The sequence below is a fragment of the Silurus meridionalis genome, chromosome 10 (genome assembly GCF_014805685.1).
Source record: "Silurus meridionalis isolate SWU-2019-XX chromosome 10, ASM1480568v1, whole genome shotgun sequence".
NCBI classification, from domain to species: Eukaryota; Metazoa; Chordata; class Actinopteri; order Siluriformes; family Siluridae; genus Silurus; species Silurus meridionalis.
In genome coordinates, this window is record NC_060893.1 from 15811388 (window position 1) to 15829612 (window position 18225).

Here is an 18225-nt window from a genome sequence, read left to right on the forward strand (position 1 = left end):
TGACCGCATTACAGTGAGAGAAGCTCTTAGACAATGCAGGCACAGACTCACTCATTTTAATCACATCCAGATCAAAATGACATTAAATATAAAATTGGAGGTTTTTTCCCCTCGGTCTGGCCACAATCAAACTAAAAACCCTTCTGCCCACTTAACCTCAGGCTTTAAAAAGACTCGTTCCAGGCTAATTCAGAGCTATGATCCAGGTGTAAAAACTGAAAAATATTAGGATTTAAAAAAAGAAAAAAACAAAAAACAAAGCAATTGCTCTACACAAACATTATGAGCCATTATCACTACTTTAGAATAAACTAAATGATTCCCATCTTAAAACTCAAAATACTTGTTTGAATGTAGCTAATAAGCCACACTAAACACAAGTCAATATTAAGCGGTTGCAACGGGGTGGTTGTGGGCTCGGTTTAGCGTTCTGCGCAATGGGTTTGGTGCCATGATCAAAGCTGTAGGGCACAGAACTGCTGGTACACAGCAAGGATGTGGTGATCCAGCTCAGCGGTGAAGAGCAGGTTCTCCAGCGTGCCCATGTACTGCTGGATGGTCACATGATGCTGCAAAGACACAAAGAAATCATTATGTAGTCAAAAGCGAATGGTTACAGATGTTTAGGTCACTTTGTCTATCACACCTATACGTTTTATTTAGGGATGCACCGAAATGAAAATTCTTGGGCGAAACCGAAAAAAAGGAAAACAAGGCCTAAAACCGAAACACAAAGAAATTATGCCAATTATTACCACCATTGCATTTATGGCCATGACCGTGTACTAAACTTACTAAAATCAAGGCATTTAAATTGCATAAATTAATATTAAAATTTTAAAGAATAAAACAATTACAAATTATGAAAATATTTATTTATAGCACATTGCAACAATGCACAGGATAAAATAAATAAAAATTCTAACTTAAATGCACTCATGTGTACATTAAATAATAATGTACAGGCCCTCTGGCCTGCTGAAAAGTTGTAAAATTAAATATGTTTTTGCATAAAACCAAAGTGCATTTAGAACAAGAGCAACTGCTTAAAGATACAACAATATCACTGGGAAACTTCCTGCCTTTTCAAAAATGTCCACCACAGACGGAGTGCGCATGCTCAGAGGGGTTTTGCTTTTCTGTGCCGCGTTTCTCTTATATTCAGCATAGCGATCGGAATGTTTGGATTTCAGCTGATAAATTAAACCCGACGTGGAGAAAGTCTTTGCAGACGCACCCCATCCTGAAATTTCGGCATTACATGTTTTTCAAATCGCTATCCGTGGATCTTTCTCAGATATACTGAAATACGTCCAACACCGCAGACATGTTTTAGAAAAGCACGTGCAGGCAGCGGTTTCTGTTTGCGTCATCACACCAAACTGTTTCAGCGATCAAAGTCTTTCGGCCGAAAATGCACTTTTGGGTCATTTTCGGTGGCCGAATATTTGGTGCATCCCTAGTTTTATCTTCTGTCTAATAGCTCAAATCACCAGAGATCTCGGTTAGTGTTAAAGAACAACACTACTAGTTAAAGCACTTACAAGTGCAGGTTCAAGTTCTCTGCAAAATATATGATATAATGACAAGGCATATGTTCAATGAAAAGTACCATGAGGAAGATTTGTTGCAGTCGTTCGATGCAGTTCTTGTACCAGCAGGTGTTGAAGTCCACACTGCCTGTTTCGCACCGCACCAAGTGCTCTGTCAGCATCATGATGAAACGCTGGGAGAGAAGAAGAACGGTAGGAATTAAAATCTAGCTGGGTTAAACCCCAGAGCAAAACACTTCACGTCTGTATACTGGTATTAATGAGACGCCAGCAGAAATGTGTCAACACTCTTTTATTGCCTCAGATCATCACTTGTCACCAAATTTTAGCAGAGTGCATGGTGTCCTGCAGAGAACACTGCTAGCACGAGACAACGCAACAGACATATCTATAAATACATACAATGTGCCAGACTACACTGACCATCACTGCCATTTTTGTGCTCCTTTTAACTAAAAAAAAAAGTAGTTTAAATCCATATAAAACTAGAAGGGAAAAAATAAAAAAAATTATATATATATATATATATATATATATATATATATATATATATATATATATATATATATATATATATATATATATATATAATTTTTATTTTTTTCTTATGAGAAGGCATGTCCAAATATTGTAACACCACAGCTTTGGAGTAAACAATTTTCTCCATTTCACACATTTGGGAGTAACTAGATTTTTAATATGAACTATTGAATTTTTTATTTTGACGTTACAGCCGTTTTGTTTGAACAATTTGTGATTAAAACTGTACATATATTTATAAAAAAAAAAAAAAAAAGGGTTCCAATTCAGGAAAGTCTGCTGCTTTGAGAATTCTCTACAGCACTACATTTCTCAATGTGAATATTTTGTGAGGCCACATGCAGGCTAACCTGGAGCTAACGCATGTCTTCAGTGTGTCTAAGACCAGTAATAAAGCTGCCTGCGCCCGGTCTGGGGTCTTACCTGGAAGATGACGAGGAAAAGGTTCTTCTGTTCGCTCTGCGCCGACTCCACTTTCTCCTGCAGTCTTTCGATTTGCTCCTCCAGCTGACCATCTTCATCCTCACTGTTCTTCTCCATGTCCTCTTCATCACCACTGTCTTTCTGCTAAAAAACAGAAAATAATTTCCACTTGCTTTAAACACTGTACCTTCACCAATTTATCACCAATGCTCTCCACAGTGCACAAACCCTTAGTGAAGATACGTTACACAGCATTGGTACTTAAAACACACGAGTGCATTGTCCAGGTGCTATTCAACCCGAGTTATTACTATTGTTTTTCCACAGAATTAACTTACTCTTGACCTGCCACCAATGGCTGCATGTCTGCTTCTTTTTGGTACCTTAAGCATTTTGCATAGAAACCTGTACCCACTTACCATCCACTTTAATAGGAACACCTGAAATCCTGCTCACTCCTGCAGTTATCAATTAATGTTTATGTTCACCTCAAGGTTCAACATCAGTGTACTGAAATGTTTTCCTCAGAGTGATTGCAGACTTTATATCAGTTCAAATCAGTTGGACCCAGCGATTTTTGACTACCATTTCCAATCACAGAACTGCTAGATGCTTTTGGTTTTTTCCACACTATTATATGTAAACTCTAGAAACTGTTTGCATGAAATATTCAGGAGGTCAAAAGTTTCTTTAATATTCTAGCAGCAAAACCAAACCCACACAGCCACAGAGAACGCATTCTGGTTCTTAATGTGAACATTTACTGAAGCTCTTGACCTGTATTTACATGATTTAACATGCCATACTGCTGCTAAAACAACTAGTTAAATAGATAATTGCATGAAAGAGCATGGTTAAGGAAAGAGGCAAAATGGCTGGTGAGTGATTAGCAACAGTACAGAAATAAATATTTGGACCAATTTATATAGAGATTAGATGCAGATTATTTTCTCACAGCATTTCTTAAAGAATTAAAGCATCAGAAAACACACACACGTGTAGTTTGTTATATTTGTCTAGCATTTTGTATTTTTATTTATTTTTATACCAACTTGTTTGTGGGAACATGATTACAAATGATCACTAATAAGTCTATGATCTGCTGTCCATATCAGATATATGACTTTCCAATACCTTCTTGTTCTGCTGTTTTTCCAGCTTGTCCTTCGCCTCCTCCAGCTCTTTCTGGATCTTCTGGACATGTTTGTTCATTTTCCTAATGGTTGAGTGAAGAATCTCCCACACATACAGCCTGACCCAAGCGATACAAACAGAAACATAAGAATCCATAGAGAAAGGGGGAAAAATAGCACAGGAATATGTAAACCTACCTTGTGAAATCATGAGCCATGTCAGGAGAGAAGATCCAGTTGGCCACAGCAGCACAGTCGACTATTTGAGTACGTATCATCTTATCCACCAGCACTGAGATCATCTGAAGACAGATGGACATGTCGTCAATTATGAACATTAATGCATAAACTGACAAAAAGTACAGTTTGGTACTAATTCAGGTTTGCATGGTTTTCAGAACAGCTCATTAAAATGAGTAATATTCATGTATAGTGTAGTTAATTATCATTTTCTACAATTCCAAGACTAAGATTCATCCACAAATTAGTCTTCCAGGAAACATTGAAACAGCAAATTCTTAAATCATGGTGAAAGAAAACAAAGTAAATGATGCCAAAAGCAGTGTTCCGATCCAATCACTGAACTTGAAACCAGATCTACACAAGTCTTCACGTCCACATACACTGATGACGTGCTTATTTCCAGTGTATTCAGAAGGCTTAACAAGCAGGTTTCTGACCTGGGGGTGATTCTTCCATGCCTCATACACCACTCTAAGAATGTGCAGCTTCCCTTCATCGTTCTCTGTTAAAGTCTTCAGCACTTCATGGAACCTTAGAAGAGGCAAAACAAGAAAATAAGGAAGTGAGAAAGTAAAGCAACTCTCCCAATCAATATGCCATTATTTTAAACTTGCTACTTTATCAAATTATATATTTTTTTTCTATAAAAGTGTTTCAGCAGGCTTTACAAAGTCAAATTTAAGGCCTTAACCGAGCTCACATTCATTTCTTTCAAGACAAGTATCCCTAAATTTGCACTGTGTCATAGCTAGAAAAAGTTAAATGTAATTAGCTGTATTAACAGCAGCAAAAAATAAAAATAAAAAAATTCTAAAGTGCTAAAGGAAGCATTCCTATGAGCATTAGAGGTAGTGTGAAAATTAAGATCTCTATAAAATTAAAGACCTTCTAAGGCCCAAAACTTCGATGTTAGACTTTTTAAGACCCTGCATAAAGAACACACTACAGGCTAAAGGTTTAAAACAGCTCTCACTTTGCAAGGGCACTGAATGAGTGACTGAATGACTTCGCAGCCAGATGAAGGAGTGTCTGCAGGAACACATCTATCTTCAGTGGGTTGAATCCTTCACCTTCATCTGAAGAAGAAAAAATATAAAAGTTAAGGGAGCAGATAGCTTCAAGTCTTTGTACACATTTAAATTTACACAGGCATCTGAAATTTCTAAGTTAGTGGTATAAGAGGTAATAATTGATATGGAAATTAGATCACTAAAATGATAAATGAAAGAAGATACCATACCGTCATCTTCATCCTGGTTGGGATTAGGTACCTCTTTCAGGACAGCCAGGATCTCATCATTTGTGGCACGGTTTTTTATGGCATTTCCTACAGTTGTTGCCATAACAAATCCAGGTAAGGAACCTACAGAAAATAAAGAAAACAGAGCAGGACATGTTACACAGTACAGTACACTTTAATAGTCACCTAAAAGGCCAAAACACATATCCTTAAGAAAAACAAGGCACCCTCAAGGAGGTAAATCTGTCCCTCTTCTTCATTTGGAAGTAAACAGCCAGTTTGTTTAAGTGTTTCAGGAAGTGGTACTTACTGCTGCTCTCATCACCATATTTATAATGAAACAGTGGGTCAGCTGGGATTAAAGGGGAGAAACTAGGGGGCACAAGGTCCACGATCCGCTGGTGATATGACAGCCTGCAATTCAAAAAATTGAAGGCAAAGTTAGGCAACATTTAAAAAAAAAATTGACTGAAATAAACAATCCCGAATGGCAAGAAAAAAAAACCCACCTCATGCATTTTTCCAAAACTTCTTTGACAAATTTGGGCTTGGGTTTATCAAGATCCACTGTTAAACAGTCAGACCTAGGAGAAATAAGATCAATAGATACAGCATTGATTAGACCAAGATGATTTACACATCTCAAAATGTATGTAGAACATTTTTTATTTTAACACCTTTATGTTCATGCTGCTCTAGAGAGAGACATCAGTGAGAATAGCAAGTGCAACAGGGGACAGAAAAGACAGCACTGCACCAACACAAGTGCCATGGACTTTATTTATTGCAGAGCTTATCACAGCTCTCGCACACACTCCATGAGTTAATGCTGAAACCCCTGCATCAGTACCATGAGTTACAATCAAAGAACACTAATGAATATGGACCAGAAAGTGTGTGAAAACGGTTGTTAGTTACAAGATGAATAATGTATGTAGATGTCAAACACATCTCACCAGTCGTCCCAGCTCCATCTGAACTGAAAATTGCTCAGATGATGAGAGAACCAATTGACAAATCTAAAACAAAGGAATAAAGTTCAAATCAAATCAAGACAGGCATTTCTTTACTGTATGTTTTAAAAAACTATAAGGAAACTAGCACCACAGGTTCATACATAATAATATTGCCTTATAACCTTTTTTAATAAATCTAGACCTGCTTTGTATTTAGAAACACAATATACACAGAAGAAAATAAAATACCATGCACAAGTATTTATTTTAATTAATAGTATGAAATGCATTATTCAGGCTCACACACTCACCGGTCTACACATGTTGTGTTCATTGTGTCCATTCTCATGTACATCATCTCTGTGGCTTGTGCCAGCTTAAAGCAAGTTAAGGTTACATTGCAATTCTATATATTTGAAAACAGACTGCATTATACAGTAAAAAAATATAACTGTATTGACCAAGTTCCACTTTCCCTTTCTTTTTCATTTTTATAAAAAGTGGTACATTTCAATAAATGTCATATCAGCTACATATTTCTCACAAGAATGTTTCTAGGCGTCAAAAGCTACTTCGAGAAACATGGAATACCTATACGAACCCCTAACAGCACTCTGCACTAAATAGTCCTAAGAAAGCCTTGAACTACAAAACCCAGCATGCATTCAAGCAATAGAAAAGGATACAACTTGAGGTAATGACCCAGGCTGCAGCTTGCAGAGCTCAATCAGTAATGCCGTGTACATGACATCAATGTGAGGGGGAGCGGGCAGCTGTAAGAGCTCACCAAAGATCACCTAGGGGAGGGCATGTCATTAACAGTGTGATTTAGCACAAAATCACAGCCATGCATTGTTATATGCCATATATGTATATAAAATAAATTATGAAAAAATACCAGTATAAACTGTATATAAAGTATAAAAAGTAGTGTATACTATAACAGAGCTCCATCGTGTTATTCTGTATGTTCTAGTGATGGACAGTGTAGTGCAGTTACCTCAACAATATGATAGTTTAGAGGAATCTTGCTTTTGCCAGGATAGCTGAGCAACTGTGCAGCACTGAAACAAGCAAGTCAAAAAAGAAACAATAAAAACTACTCTAATATCAGTATAGAATTAAACAAAACCCTGTAACATGAATAATGCCAACATGAATGATTTAAGGTGCAATTAGAGCTTTTTAGGGCTCACCAGGTTTTCCTTTCTCTCCAATGAGATTTGATGATGCAGTGCAGATTCTCTTCAATTACAAATCTCTCCACAGAGTGACTGCCAGGCATGACAGGGCCCTAAGAACATAACATGGCATGAATCAGACAACATATGAAACAGAGTTAAATTAACACTGCGTTTCACATAACGGTAATTACTTTAGGTGCTTATTTTGAGCAGGAATTCAAAAAAGGATGCCAGTTTGCAGTAATAAAAGCCTTCACTAGAATAGGCCTCAGTGAGAGCAATTCTTTGAAAAACACCCTTACATTGAGAATAATTTATACACAGGCTCATCACACACAAGCAGGAAATGCAAAACAATCAAAGCAAACAGAAGGTGTAAAGAAAAATCAGATGTGTGTAGAACTTTAAATAAACATTAAATATTTACAGCTTCCGTTCTTTATGCATGAGTAGGTGGAAAAAGATGAAAGGCCCTGCAACACATACGAAGCGTGCAATCGCTGCTGATATTTCTAACGTTAGCCGAATAAGACGTGTACCTCAGGAGCATCGGTGTAGTCGAACATGCGGAAGACGACATGGGGCATGGGGTAAACCGCATCATCGGAGTGAGCAGGAGGAGTGAAAGGGGGCAGGTTGTGCTGCAGAGCTTCACACAGCACACTGTCAAAGGCAATGTATGGCCTCAGGATGTGACGCTCCTGCCAGCGATCCTTCTTTAGCTTCTGCACCTGAGCCCACAGGCAGTCCAGGTACTACAAAGAGACAGAAAAAGACAAGAGAAATTAGGGGAAAAAAAAAAAAAAAAAGTTTCTATGCAAAAGTATCCTCTACAGTACACTTAGTCATTTCAATCAAGCAGATTGTGGTTAACACAAGAGAAACTCCCAATACAACAATACCAGGATATTTGGTTGTGAGTTTAATATCTACTGCAATTTCTAAGTACAGTGGGAATATGATGCTTTGCCGTAGTCTAAAAAGTTACTGGCTAATCTAGTTGCTACATACAGTAGTGGAATGTTAAACATTCGTTTTAGCAGATAATACCAGACAGCATTCATTACGTTCCTAATCCTAAAACTGCCATTATTTAATATATTAACTTTATTAACAACATACAAAAACATTTCTGTAGGATTTATCTGTGTAAAAATGGGGAGAGGGGAAGGGAAAAAAACAAAAAAAACACTCGGGATTACAAAATCTATAATCTTTATCTTTTTTTTTTCTTTGAAAAAAGTGAAAAAAAATGTGCCTTTATTACTACATGTAGGTATAAAAAATCTGTATTGTATAAGATTTGTCAGTATTGCGTCAGTATTGCTTGTATTTATAACATAAGACTAATCCAACCTATACTCGTAAAATTATGATTGATCATATATTTAAAAACAGTGATATTATTAATAACATTTAATCATATTAGAGCTAATCAGTACTAATCTCTCAGTGTGGTGAACAAAATCAAATCAAAAAAAAGTTCCCACGCTTTTACAGACTTGGTGTATTTGACTGCATTGCTATAATAAAGTTTACTACAAATACATTATCTGCAGTGTTTAGTTTGTTTATGAATGAATATCTCCTCAGTAAATGCTGCCTAAATGGCATTCTATTCCATGCTAGTATATTAGAGGTTCACCTCTTCCTGTGGATGGGGTTTCTCTGCTGTCCACACCTGCAGCATGGCTACATGGGTCTTCTGCCGCCTCCTGAAAACACACAGGAGGAATTAATAATACACAGATAAACAAACAAACAAACAAACAAACAAAGCTGCCACATAAGTTAATTCCCTTAGTTTCATTTTATCTGCTTTTATCAGTTTTCTGTTTAATCCAGAACTACTGTTAACTTGCAGAGAAATTTCTATTTTAAAAATGCATCAAAGCTGAACCAAGTTATGAAATTCACTTCATCAGACAGACATTTTATACGTTTTCAGTGTGAAAATAGACTTTTAAAAACATTTTAAGAAATGTAAAAAAAATAATGGCGTACTTCAGATAGTTATCGATCTGATTCAGGAGGTGATCCATTTCCACATCTTTCTTCTCATAGAGCTCTTTCCCGACCCAGGGCATGCAGGACAGAACTGTGTACACATACCAGTCCGAGCGTACCTGCAAAATATTAACTCTGGTTTATTACACTGACCATCATTCAGAAAAGTAATACTGGAGATTTCTCATGATTGTACTGAGAAGTCTTCAATATACATGATATGGACAAAAGCACCAGACTTTTTCAGCCATATGTAGTTTGTCCCCAAATTGCTACCACAAAGTTAAAGAAACGCAACTGTGTTCGCTGTAGCATTAAATTTTCCCTTTACTTAAACTAGGAGACCCAACTCTGTTCCTGCGTGACAATTTCCCTGTGCACAAAGTGAGCTTCATGACGATTGGGACATGGATTGGAGACGAAGATCTTGAGTGACCTGCTGTAGAGTTCTGACCTCAACCCTAATGAACACATTTGGTATGAACTGGAACGCTGTCCGCACTCCAGGCCGCCTCTCCCTACATCAATACCTGACTTTACGAACACCACTGTGGCTGAATGATCACAAATCTCTGTTACCACTCTTCCCAGAAGAGTGGAGGATATTATAACAGCAAGTAAGGAATAAATGTGGAATAGGATGATAAAATGATAAAAACACACATACAAATACCCCCCACCCATATAGTGCATATCTAAAACCTGTACCTGTGGTATGTCCTCCTCCTGTGTGACACTGACAAAGTTCTCAAACATGGCAACCATAGACGGTGCTGCAATGACATGGCAGTTCACCAAGTCACTCAAAAAACGGACCTATGGGGCAGAAATTAAGATTAGACATAATTCAAGCAACTAAACCAGTCTTACTCGGGGAAATCCTTCCTACCAGGTAAACAGCTTCAGAATAAAGATTTGATTTCAGGGTCTCCTTCAGCTGCCTGATCATGGCTTCTACAAATTCACCTCCGAAGTTGTAGTTCCTTGCATTTAACAGCCCCACCAGTGTTGTGTAGACGGTTAACTTCTCTGGTAAGAGACGTGCTCTGCAAAAACACATTTAATTAGCACACTATGTTTGACATTTTAAAGACATGTTAAAAGTAGTGAAACATTGTTTACATGATCTACTTACACGGCGCATAAGATACGCAGGATTTTGTTTTTGTAATTAGGAAGATCTGCTTCCAGGACTCCTGCAAGACCTTCTAAATTACTCTCCAATGATGAAGTACTCTGGAAGATAATAAATAAAACAGTCAGTGCAGAGAGGTTATTCATTAGTTTTTTAGTCCCTGATGAATTCTACAGCAACTGTTAAAGAGAAAATAAACCTGACTTTATTATACAAAATGATAAACAATGGGGTAAGGAGCCAATTTGAATATACACTTTTTTTATAATGCTGTAAAATAGCAGATATATACAGTATTTATAAATTTAGGTTAAAAGTACAGCTATAGTTTAAAGTGTATTATTCCCCAGTCTTTTGTTGTATTCACGTGAAAAATTGCTGCACTAAAATAAAAATAAAAAAATAAAATAAAATAAAATCATTCAAAGCCAGATCAAGCAAATTTGCCATTCCCAATTATGTTAAGAGCAGTAATTAAGGAAAATGTGTGTATATATTTAACCAAAACACACAAACAGCAGTTCATTTCCCACATATGCCTACTGTTTGCTATAAAACTCTTACATATGCGCTTGACTGAGTAACAGAAAAATTGCATGCCAAGAAGAAAGAATGTTCCACCTGCGATTTCAAGACGGTTACATCTATAAAGCTACAGATTTGTAACACGCAGTAAAGATCTGTTTATTTTTTTATCATATATACATAATGTCACCACACAATCAAACTTAAACAATGCTGAAAATAAGGACACACTGTAAGGTGCAGGTTAATGAAAAGGATTGTGGGGACTAATTTAACTCATGTTCATCCACTCAGACCAAATCCGTACTAAAAATGTGAAACAAAATTCCTGCTATATTACTTTTTCTCCAACTCTGCATATCAGTGATTCCAGTCGATCCTCAATTTCAATCGGCTCGGACGTCGTCCTCCTCCTTTTGTGAGGCTGCCCTCCTGATGAAGGGAAAGAAAGAAAAATCAGTTTGAGAAAAGTGAAGAAAATACAGTTTAAAATAAGAATCCAGGACAGTAGCCCAAACTATAAACATATACTGGGGCAATTTTAGACACAGGATAGCAAGCATTTTTATTTTGTTTTTGGGAGAAGCAGCAAACAACTGAACTAAACTCTGACTACTTCTAGAGCTGTTCATTTTGTAGTCAAATTGATTTGTGCCTACTGCATGGATAAAAAGGTGCCAGGCCACTTAACGTGTTCTGGGTTTTGGTTAAAGATCCTGCTGCCGTTTCAGTCACCTCCAAATACTCTATGGAAGACAGTCGGGTCGTGTGGTCCAATAAAAAATATGTAGGGAGTATTAATTAGTAGGAGGTTAAAAAAGGCATTTATTTGTGGGAAAGCAGTTCATTTGTGGGAAATGAACTGCTAATGTAATTAAATACACTATTACATCAAGTAATCAGAATGTAGCAATGATGATAATAATAAGAGTAGCAGCTACAGTGACAAACACAAATATTTTAATCGGAATGAAAAGCATGTACATGTAAATGTGGCTAGTGTAATATATGCATGTATTTATTTTGTATTTACTACCCTCTAGCATGAGTCATGCACATGCCTACAAGCTGGTTTTTCTTTCTTTACTTTTTATGCATGGTCAAACGATAGTTTCATGACCAGAATACAATGTTGCGATGGGGGCTGTGGTCTGGATGGTCATTAATAGATAAACTGCCCAGAATGAAAAACAAGTTCCTCCATAAGTCAGCTGGGGATCATTTCCTTTAACAGGACTGAGTATGGCTCATATGTGGCAATGAATTTAGATATAGATGTGGAGAAACCTTCAGCCTTACAGTGTAAAGATCTATGAAATAACTGAGCATCTCAAGAACCATGAGAATGGATTTGGACTGTAATTAATACAAACAGTCTGATACAATCGCTTGTGACTACAGTTAGGAGGAACAGTTCAGCATATGTAAGTGAATGGACCTAAAAACGAGCAGTTCAATGAACAGTACACCTCATCATCTCAACACTATAATGAATGGACATTCGATGTGACCCGGATGAGGACGGGTTTCCTTTTGGATCTGGTTCCTCTCATTTCATCTCCACCTTACAGTCACCACTGGATCACTCAGAGATAAACTTATATGGAACAAACTTATAGGCAATAATAAAATAATAATAATAATAATAATAATAATAATAATAATAATAATAATAGCTTTACAAATAAAACTAAAATAAATGATCTGAAATGTTCTGTAATGATCTGAAACTGATTTGTTCACTGCATCCTTTAGTGACTTCATTAATAATATAATACATGGTTATGGCTGGAAGCACTGCTTTGCTGCTTCGCTCTTGGGGAAAGTTAAAAGAAACAATATGACCTTATAAACCCCGTTTAACCAATTATCCAAATTAACCCTTTAAATAACGCACACTAGTTTCGAGCTAAACAATTTTCCATTCCCGCACTACACACGCACAAGCAGCTACTAGCAGAATTGCATTGCCGCTGGTTTTTCCCAAGCGCACCCGTATTCCGACAAACACCGCGGTCCGTTTTTTTGACTGACAGCTCGCACGCGGTCTTCTCATCCAATCAGCGGACTGCGTGCGAATAATTCCACCAATGAAATGACAGGAGGTGGGTCGTGCTGGAATACGGATGGGAAATTGTTCTTTCCTGCACATACCGTTAGCTAGTTAGCTGATCTGAAAGGGAACTCACCATCATTTTCGTCGCTGTGTCTTCGCCTGGACATTTTCGCTGCAGAATGTAGCGCTTTTCAACCCGGACCTAAACTTCACCCAAGGGCTTATTCAGACTGAACACTTAACGTAGCGAAGTTTGCAAAGCACGCCGCCTCAGTGAGACACACAGCTACCGCTAAAGCTAGCCAAAGCTGTGGGAATAAAAGGGGGGGCAGGCCTGCGGAGGAACACATCCGGGGTAAAAGTGGCTTCTAACCGGAACCGGAATTATTCTGGCTGAATCGCAAATAGCAACCCAACGAATTTTGAGTGCAAGTGTAAACCGTATACAAACATACTATAGGAAGTGCACTTATGCATGTTGCATTAAGATATTTGGGATTAGCCCTCCTTCCTTTCATGGAGAACATCTCGTGCTGCATGGAGCATTTTTTTAAATAGACACTATCGCCCGTGACACGTGTTCACGAGTAAACAAGTTCGGATGGGTTCACTTTTATCTGTAGAACAGTGTTGTGTTTTATAGTGAGTTAATAAGCGTGTGAGGAAGCTTTGGGTGGGATTTTAACTCCTGTGGACGCATTGGGTTGAGTTGACTCACATCAGGATGGACGGTGATGATCTGAGAGACAGTGTTCTTATTCAGTTGGACGTGGAGAATCTTAATCCTGCGATCGGTAAACACGAGAAACAAGCCAAGTCTGAGTTTTGCACCACTCGGAAATGCTACTCTTATATAAAGAAGAAGGTACGTAGTATGGTGTGTGTGTGAATTATGATCATCAGGGGCGCCATTATTTAGTGTGAAAGGTGGAAGTGATCTTTAATGATTTGTTGTACATTTTGTAGTATTTTTTATTAAAGTAAAGTAGACTTTTGTTGTCATTCCAACCATATACAGTACAGGGCACAGTAACAATGTTTCCTTTTTAGTGCTACATAACACAGAAATATTATGATTGATTTATAAATAAAAAAGATAAAACGCGTGAAGATTGTGATCTCATAAGTATTTACATCTTCTGGTGGGCTCCAGAGTGTTATGGACATTTATAAACAATATAAATTATAAAGACCAAGGAGCCTGGGAAAAATGTTCTGGAAGAGTTTCATTCAGGTCATTAATAATAATAATAATAAAAAAACTTCGACCATCCTGTTGAGCTGTTAAATTAATTAATAAAAAAAATAATTATCCAACTAAACCAAAACTCCATCTAGTGGACCAAAAAAGGAGGACAGTGAAGCAACCAAGAGGTCGAGTAACTTTAAATCAGCTGGAAAGATGTAAGAAGCGGTTCACGGGACATCTCAGGTCAAGTAGTCAAGTAAAGTAGGCTTGTGTTGTCTTTTCATCCATATACTATAGAGTACACACTGAGTCCCCCAGGACCAAAGTCATAAAGTGCAAGTGTGCAAAAATACAATATGAGACAGTGAGACACAGCGACGCTGCAGCACTGACCGCTATAGAAGAATTGTGTTGTGCAAATGAAATGTCCATATAATAATAATAATAATAATAATAATAATAATAATAAATACTGTACATATAAACACTGAATGTTTTAGTAGCAATTTGTCCAAAACACTAATTCTGTACAAAGCATTAATGAGTTGAAGGAGTAATGTGTTTGTGGGTGTGTCAGTCCAGTCTCTTTGTACTGTGTAATTGAATGGCTTGCAGAAAGAAACTGTTACACAACTGTCTGGATGTGAGGGCCCGAATGCTTCAGTTTTGTTTCCCAGATAGCAGAAGAGTGATGAATGTGTGTGTGTGTGTGTGTGTGTGTGTGTGTGTGTGTGTGTGTGTGTTTGTGATCAGCCACAACACTGGTGGCTTTGCGGATGCAGCGTGTTGTGTGAATGTCCCACTGTAGCCCAGAACACTGACAAATCATATAAAATCCTGTTTGGGGTCGGCTCCAAATTGATAAATCAGAAAACATTCAGAAAAATTTGGTTCTCCGGTCAAAATATACCAAACCAACGTTGCACAAAGTTGTCTGGAAAATCAACATTGTTTATCACCAGGAGAAGACAGTTTTCACAGTGAAGCCTGCTTTTGGTAGGATCATGTTAAAAGTTACCACTGCCTCTCGATCCTGAGCCTCACCACAAACAGTCCAACCAAATCTATGTCTTGAATACATGGGGCATCGTTTAAATAAACTCTGATATTGACTTGAGGTACTCTTGATAATAATGTGAATAATTATGTCATGGAAAATTGTCCTTATCTTGTAGACCTTTGCAACATTTGTGGCATCTAAAAGGATCCAAACACCTACAGTAGACACCTTGACACTTTGGCACTGCTGTGGAGAGGCATTCTCAGACCCTTCGTCCATCCACAAACACGTGTCCAATGTCCATGCGAATGAGATTGACGAGCTCAGCGGTGCAGCTCTGGCTGAAATGCTGAAGCAAACCAACGCAGACGGCTCTGTACATGATGATCGGAATGACTGCCAGTCAAAAGACGCTTGGATGCCTGACATAAGCCATCTTTCTGAGGACATGCTTACCAAGTAGGTTATCTTCTGCAGGCCTTGGTCATTACAGTCTGCATATGAAACGTGCTTATCAGGCGTTTGTGTGATTGCTTGCAGAGGTCCAGGTGAAGTCATCTTATATTACTGCTATTGTCAGATAAAAGAGCCTAGGTTTATTTGTGACTGGCAGAACGAGCTGTGTTCAAAGCTTCACCTCACCGGCAAGGTAAACAGGGTGCTTTTCTCATTTCAGATGTTGTGGTGGCATGTGATTCACTGCGCTGCATTTTGTTTTTGTGCAGGTCCGTTTGGCCACAGAGGGCATCAACGGAACAGTCGCTGGAACCAAAACAGCCACAAGTCTTTACATCAAGGCAATGCTGGCACATCCCATTTTCCAAGTAATGCAAATGAAAGATTTTAAGGTAAACAAGTTAAATTTACTTCTGCATCAGAATGCATTCTTATACAAAATGCCTGGTTGTATTTTTAAACAGATTTTTTTTAACATCTATTTCTCTTCAGACTAGTGAAGGGGGTGGGAAGTGCTTTCCCGAACTTAAGGTTGGAGTGTACAAAGAAATCGTCCCAATGGGTGTGGATCCAGATATAATCTCCTACAGATTAGCAGGTAAATAAATATTATTTTTGGTAAATAACCTTATGTATGGTGACTTGCATAGGTTTACACCCCATTTCCACATTTTGTAGTTTTACAACTTGAAATTAAATAGAATTTATTTATAATACTTATTTACTATATGGACCAAAGTACTAGGACACCTGAACTTTCCTGCCATATGTGGTTCTTCTCCAAACTGTTACCATAATGCTGGAGGCACACAATCATATAGGACATCTTTGGGATGCTGTACATTACAATTTGGCGTTCACTTGAACTTGGAAACCCAAACCTGTTCCAGCATGGCAAGGCCCCTGTGCACAAAGCAAGTTTAATAAAGATCTGGTTTACATGGTTTGGAGTGGAAGATCTTAAATGGCCTGCTATAAAGCTCTGATCTCATCCCTACTGAACACCTTTGGTATAAACTGGAACACTGATTGCACTGCAGGCCTTCTCTCCCTACATCAGTACCTGCCTTTACTAACACCCTTGTGACTGATGAACACAAATGTCCACAAGCACACTCCAAAATCTAGTGGAACATCTTCCCAGAAGATTGGACAGAATTATAAGAGCAAATTGGGTCTAAATGTGGAAAGCGATGCTCTAAAAGCACATATCATACTCACAACCAGGTGTCCGCAAACCTTTGGCAACATACTGTATTTGAATATCTATATTTTGAATATCTAACATTACCATATGTGGAAGATTTTAAAGAAGCAATTACTTACACAAGGCACCTTATACTGTGTAAAAGCTGATGCTCAGTGGTGGCGTGTTTGAAATAGGAACACATTTGGAGCCGGAGGAATTCCACAAGAAGGTGCAATCTCTGCTCAAAGACGTTTCATTGAACAGCGATACAATTCTGCTGGACTGTAGAAACTTTTATGAGAGTAAAATAGTAAGCCTTTTTACTTAATTCATTTCCATCACTATGAGAAAAAATGTTGAATGGTGTCAGAAAAGTCATGAGTTAAACATGAAATATTTTTTAGGGCCAGTTTAAAAATTGTTTGGCGCCAGATATCCGCAAATTCAGCTACTTCCCTGACTACGTGGACAAGAACCTGGACCTGTTCCGCAATAAGAAGGTGCTGATGTACTGCACTGGGGGGATACGGTGCGAACGAGGGTCAGCATATCTCCGTTCAAAAGTGAGTTTCGATTCAATTATGCAGTATTAAATCCGTATAAGTTCTCATTGTCAGTTAGTCATTGAGGTCTGATTGTGCAGAACGTGTGTAAAGAGGTGTACCAGCTGAAGGGCGGCATTCACAAGTATCTGGAGCAGTTTCCTAATGGTTTCTACAGGGGCAAACTTTTTGTTTTTGATGAGCGTTATGCAATCTCCTTCAACGATGATATCATCTCAGGTACTGTATAAATGTGTGTAAACTGTCTCGTCTTTACACGCAAGAAAATTGTAATACCCACAATCACAGCTGTTTTAGTTCTACTGTTACTGCCTGTTCAAATCTACTTTTTTCAACAGATTGTAGGTACTGTGGGATTCCATGGGACCAGTATCAGCTCTGCTCTACTGATTTCTGCTACCAGCTTGTCCTATCCTGTACTTCTTGCAGGCAGAAAAGCCTTACAGCCTGCTGCCCCGTGTGCCAAGCCAAAGAGCCGACACCAGGCGGCAGCCCCTCGAGTGGACAGATGCATAAAGAAGAGTGTGAATGTACACAGTCCCGGCCCAGAATCCCTAAAGACACTTTATAATGAGCAGCTTTCGGAGACCTCCTTACAATATACTGTATTTAGAGGAAGACTTCTGTGACTAAGGACAAAGTTGTAGAAATACAGTATTATAAAGGTCTGGGCATGATGATGAATATATATATCAATATAATGATAGATTTTGTCACAAATGTTCCAAGACAGTGCAACATCACAACCCATTTCTTTTACATTTTTTTTAGCAGTTACTTTGGAAGCAACCAATTGGATAAATTTTGTAGGGAATCTTTTCAACTGCAGAATT

The 18225-nt window shown here is 38.0% G+C and overlaps 2 protein-coding genes across 3 annotated transcripts; one reads left to right on the forward strand and one right to left on the reverse strand.

Moving 5' to 3' along the window:
- Positions 1 to 40: 40 nt before the first annotated feature.
- Positions 41 to 13311, reverse strand: LOC124392286 (nuclear cap-binding protein subunit 1). Of its 2 annotated transcripts, none has more exons than XM_046859102.1 (23): positions 13129 to 13311; positions 11280 to 11371; positions 10415 to 10515; positions 10169 to 10325; positions 9988 to 10095; positions 9277 to 9398; positions 8918 to 8987; positions 7812 to 8027; positions 7285 to 7382; positions 7089 to 7152; positions 6775 to 6885; positions 6400 to 6464; positions 6089 to 6151; positions 5642 to 5716; positions 5443 to 5546; positions 5133 to 5255; positions 4866 to 4968; positions 4330 to 4423; positions 3848 to 3951; positions 3651 to 3768; positions 2517 to 2657; positions 1613 to 1726; positions 41 to 569 (listed from the first exon to the last, which is right to left on the reverse strand). In XM_046859102.1, the coding sequence occupies exons 1-23, from the start codon at positions 13160 to 13162 to the stop codon at positions 456 to 458; spliced, it is 2391 nt and encodes a 796-aa protein (XP_046715058.1). In that variant the 5' UTR covers positions 13163 to 13311; the 3' UTR covers positions 41 to 455. The 2 variants fall into 2 exon arrangements, with proteins under 2 accessions (XP_046715058.1, XP_046715056.1); XM_046859100.1 differs by having other exon boundaries at positions 2517 to 2660.
- Positions 13312 to 13455: 144 nt separating this feature from the next.
- On the forward strand, positions 13456 to 18112 carry LOC124392288 (thiosulfate sulfurtransferase/rhodanese-like domain-containing protein 2). The gene is made up of 9 exons (XM_046859105.1): positions 13456 to 13860; positions 15360 to 15643; positions 15725 to 15833; positions 15910 to 16032; positions 16133 to 16238; positions 17024 to 17139; positions 17234 to 17392; positions 17473 to 17611; positions 17731 to 18112. The coding sequence occupies exons 1-9, from the start codon at positions 13720 to 13722 to the stop codon at positions 17961 to 17963; spliced, it is 1410 nt and encodes a 469-aa protein (XP_046715061.1). The 5' UTR covers positions 13456 to 13719; the 3' UTR covers positions 17964 to 18112.
- The last annotated feature ends 113 nt before the right edge of the window (positions 18113 to 18225 follow it).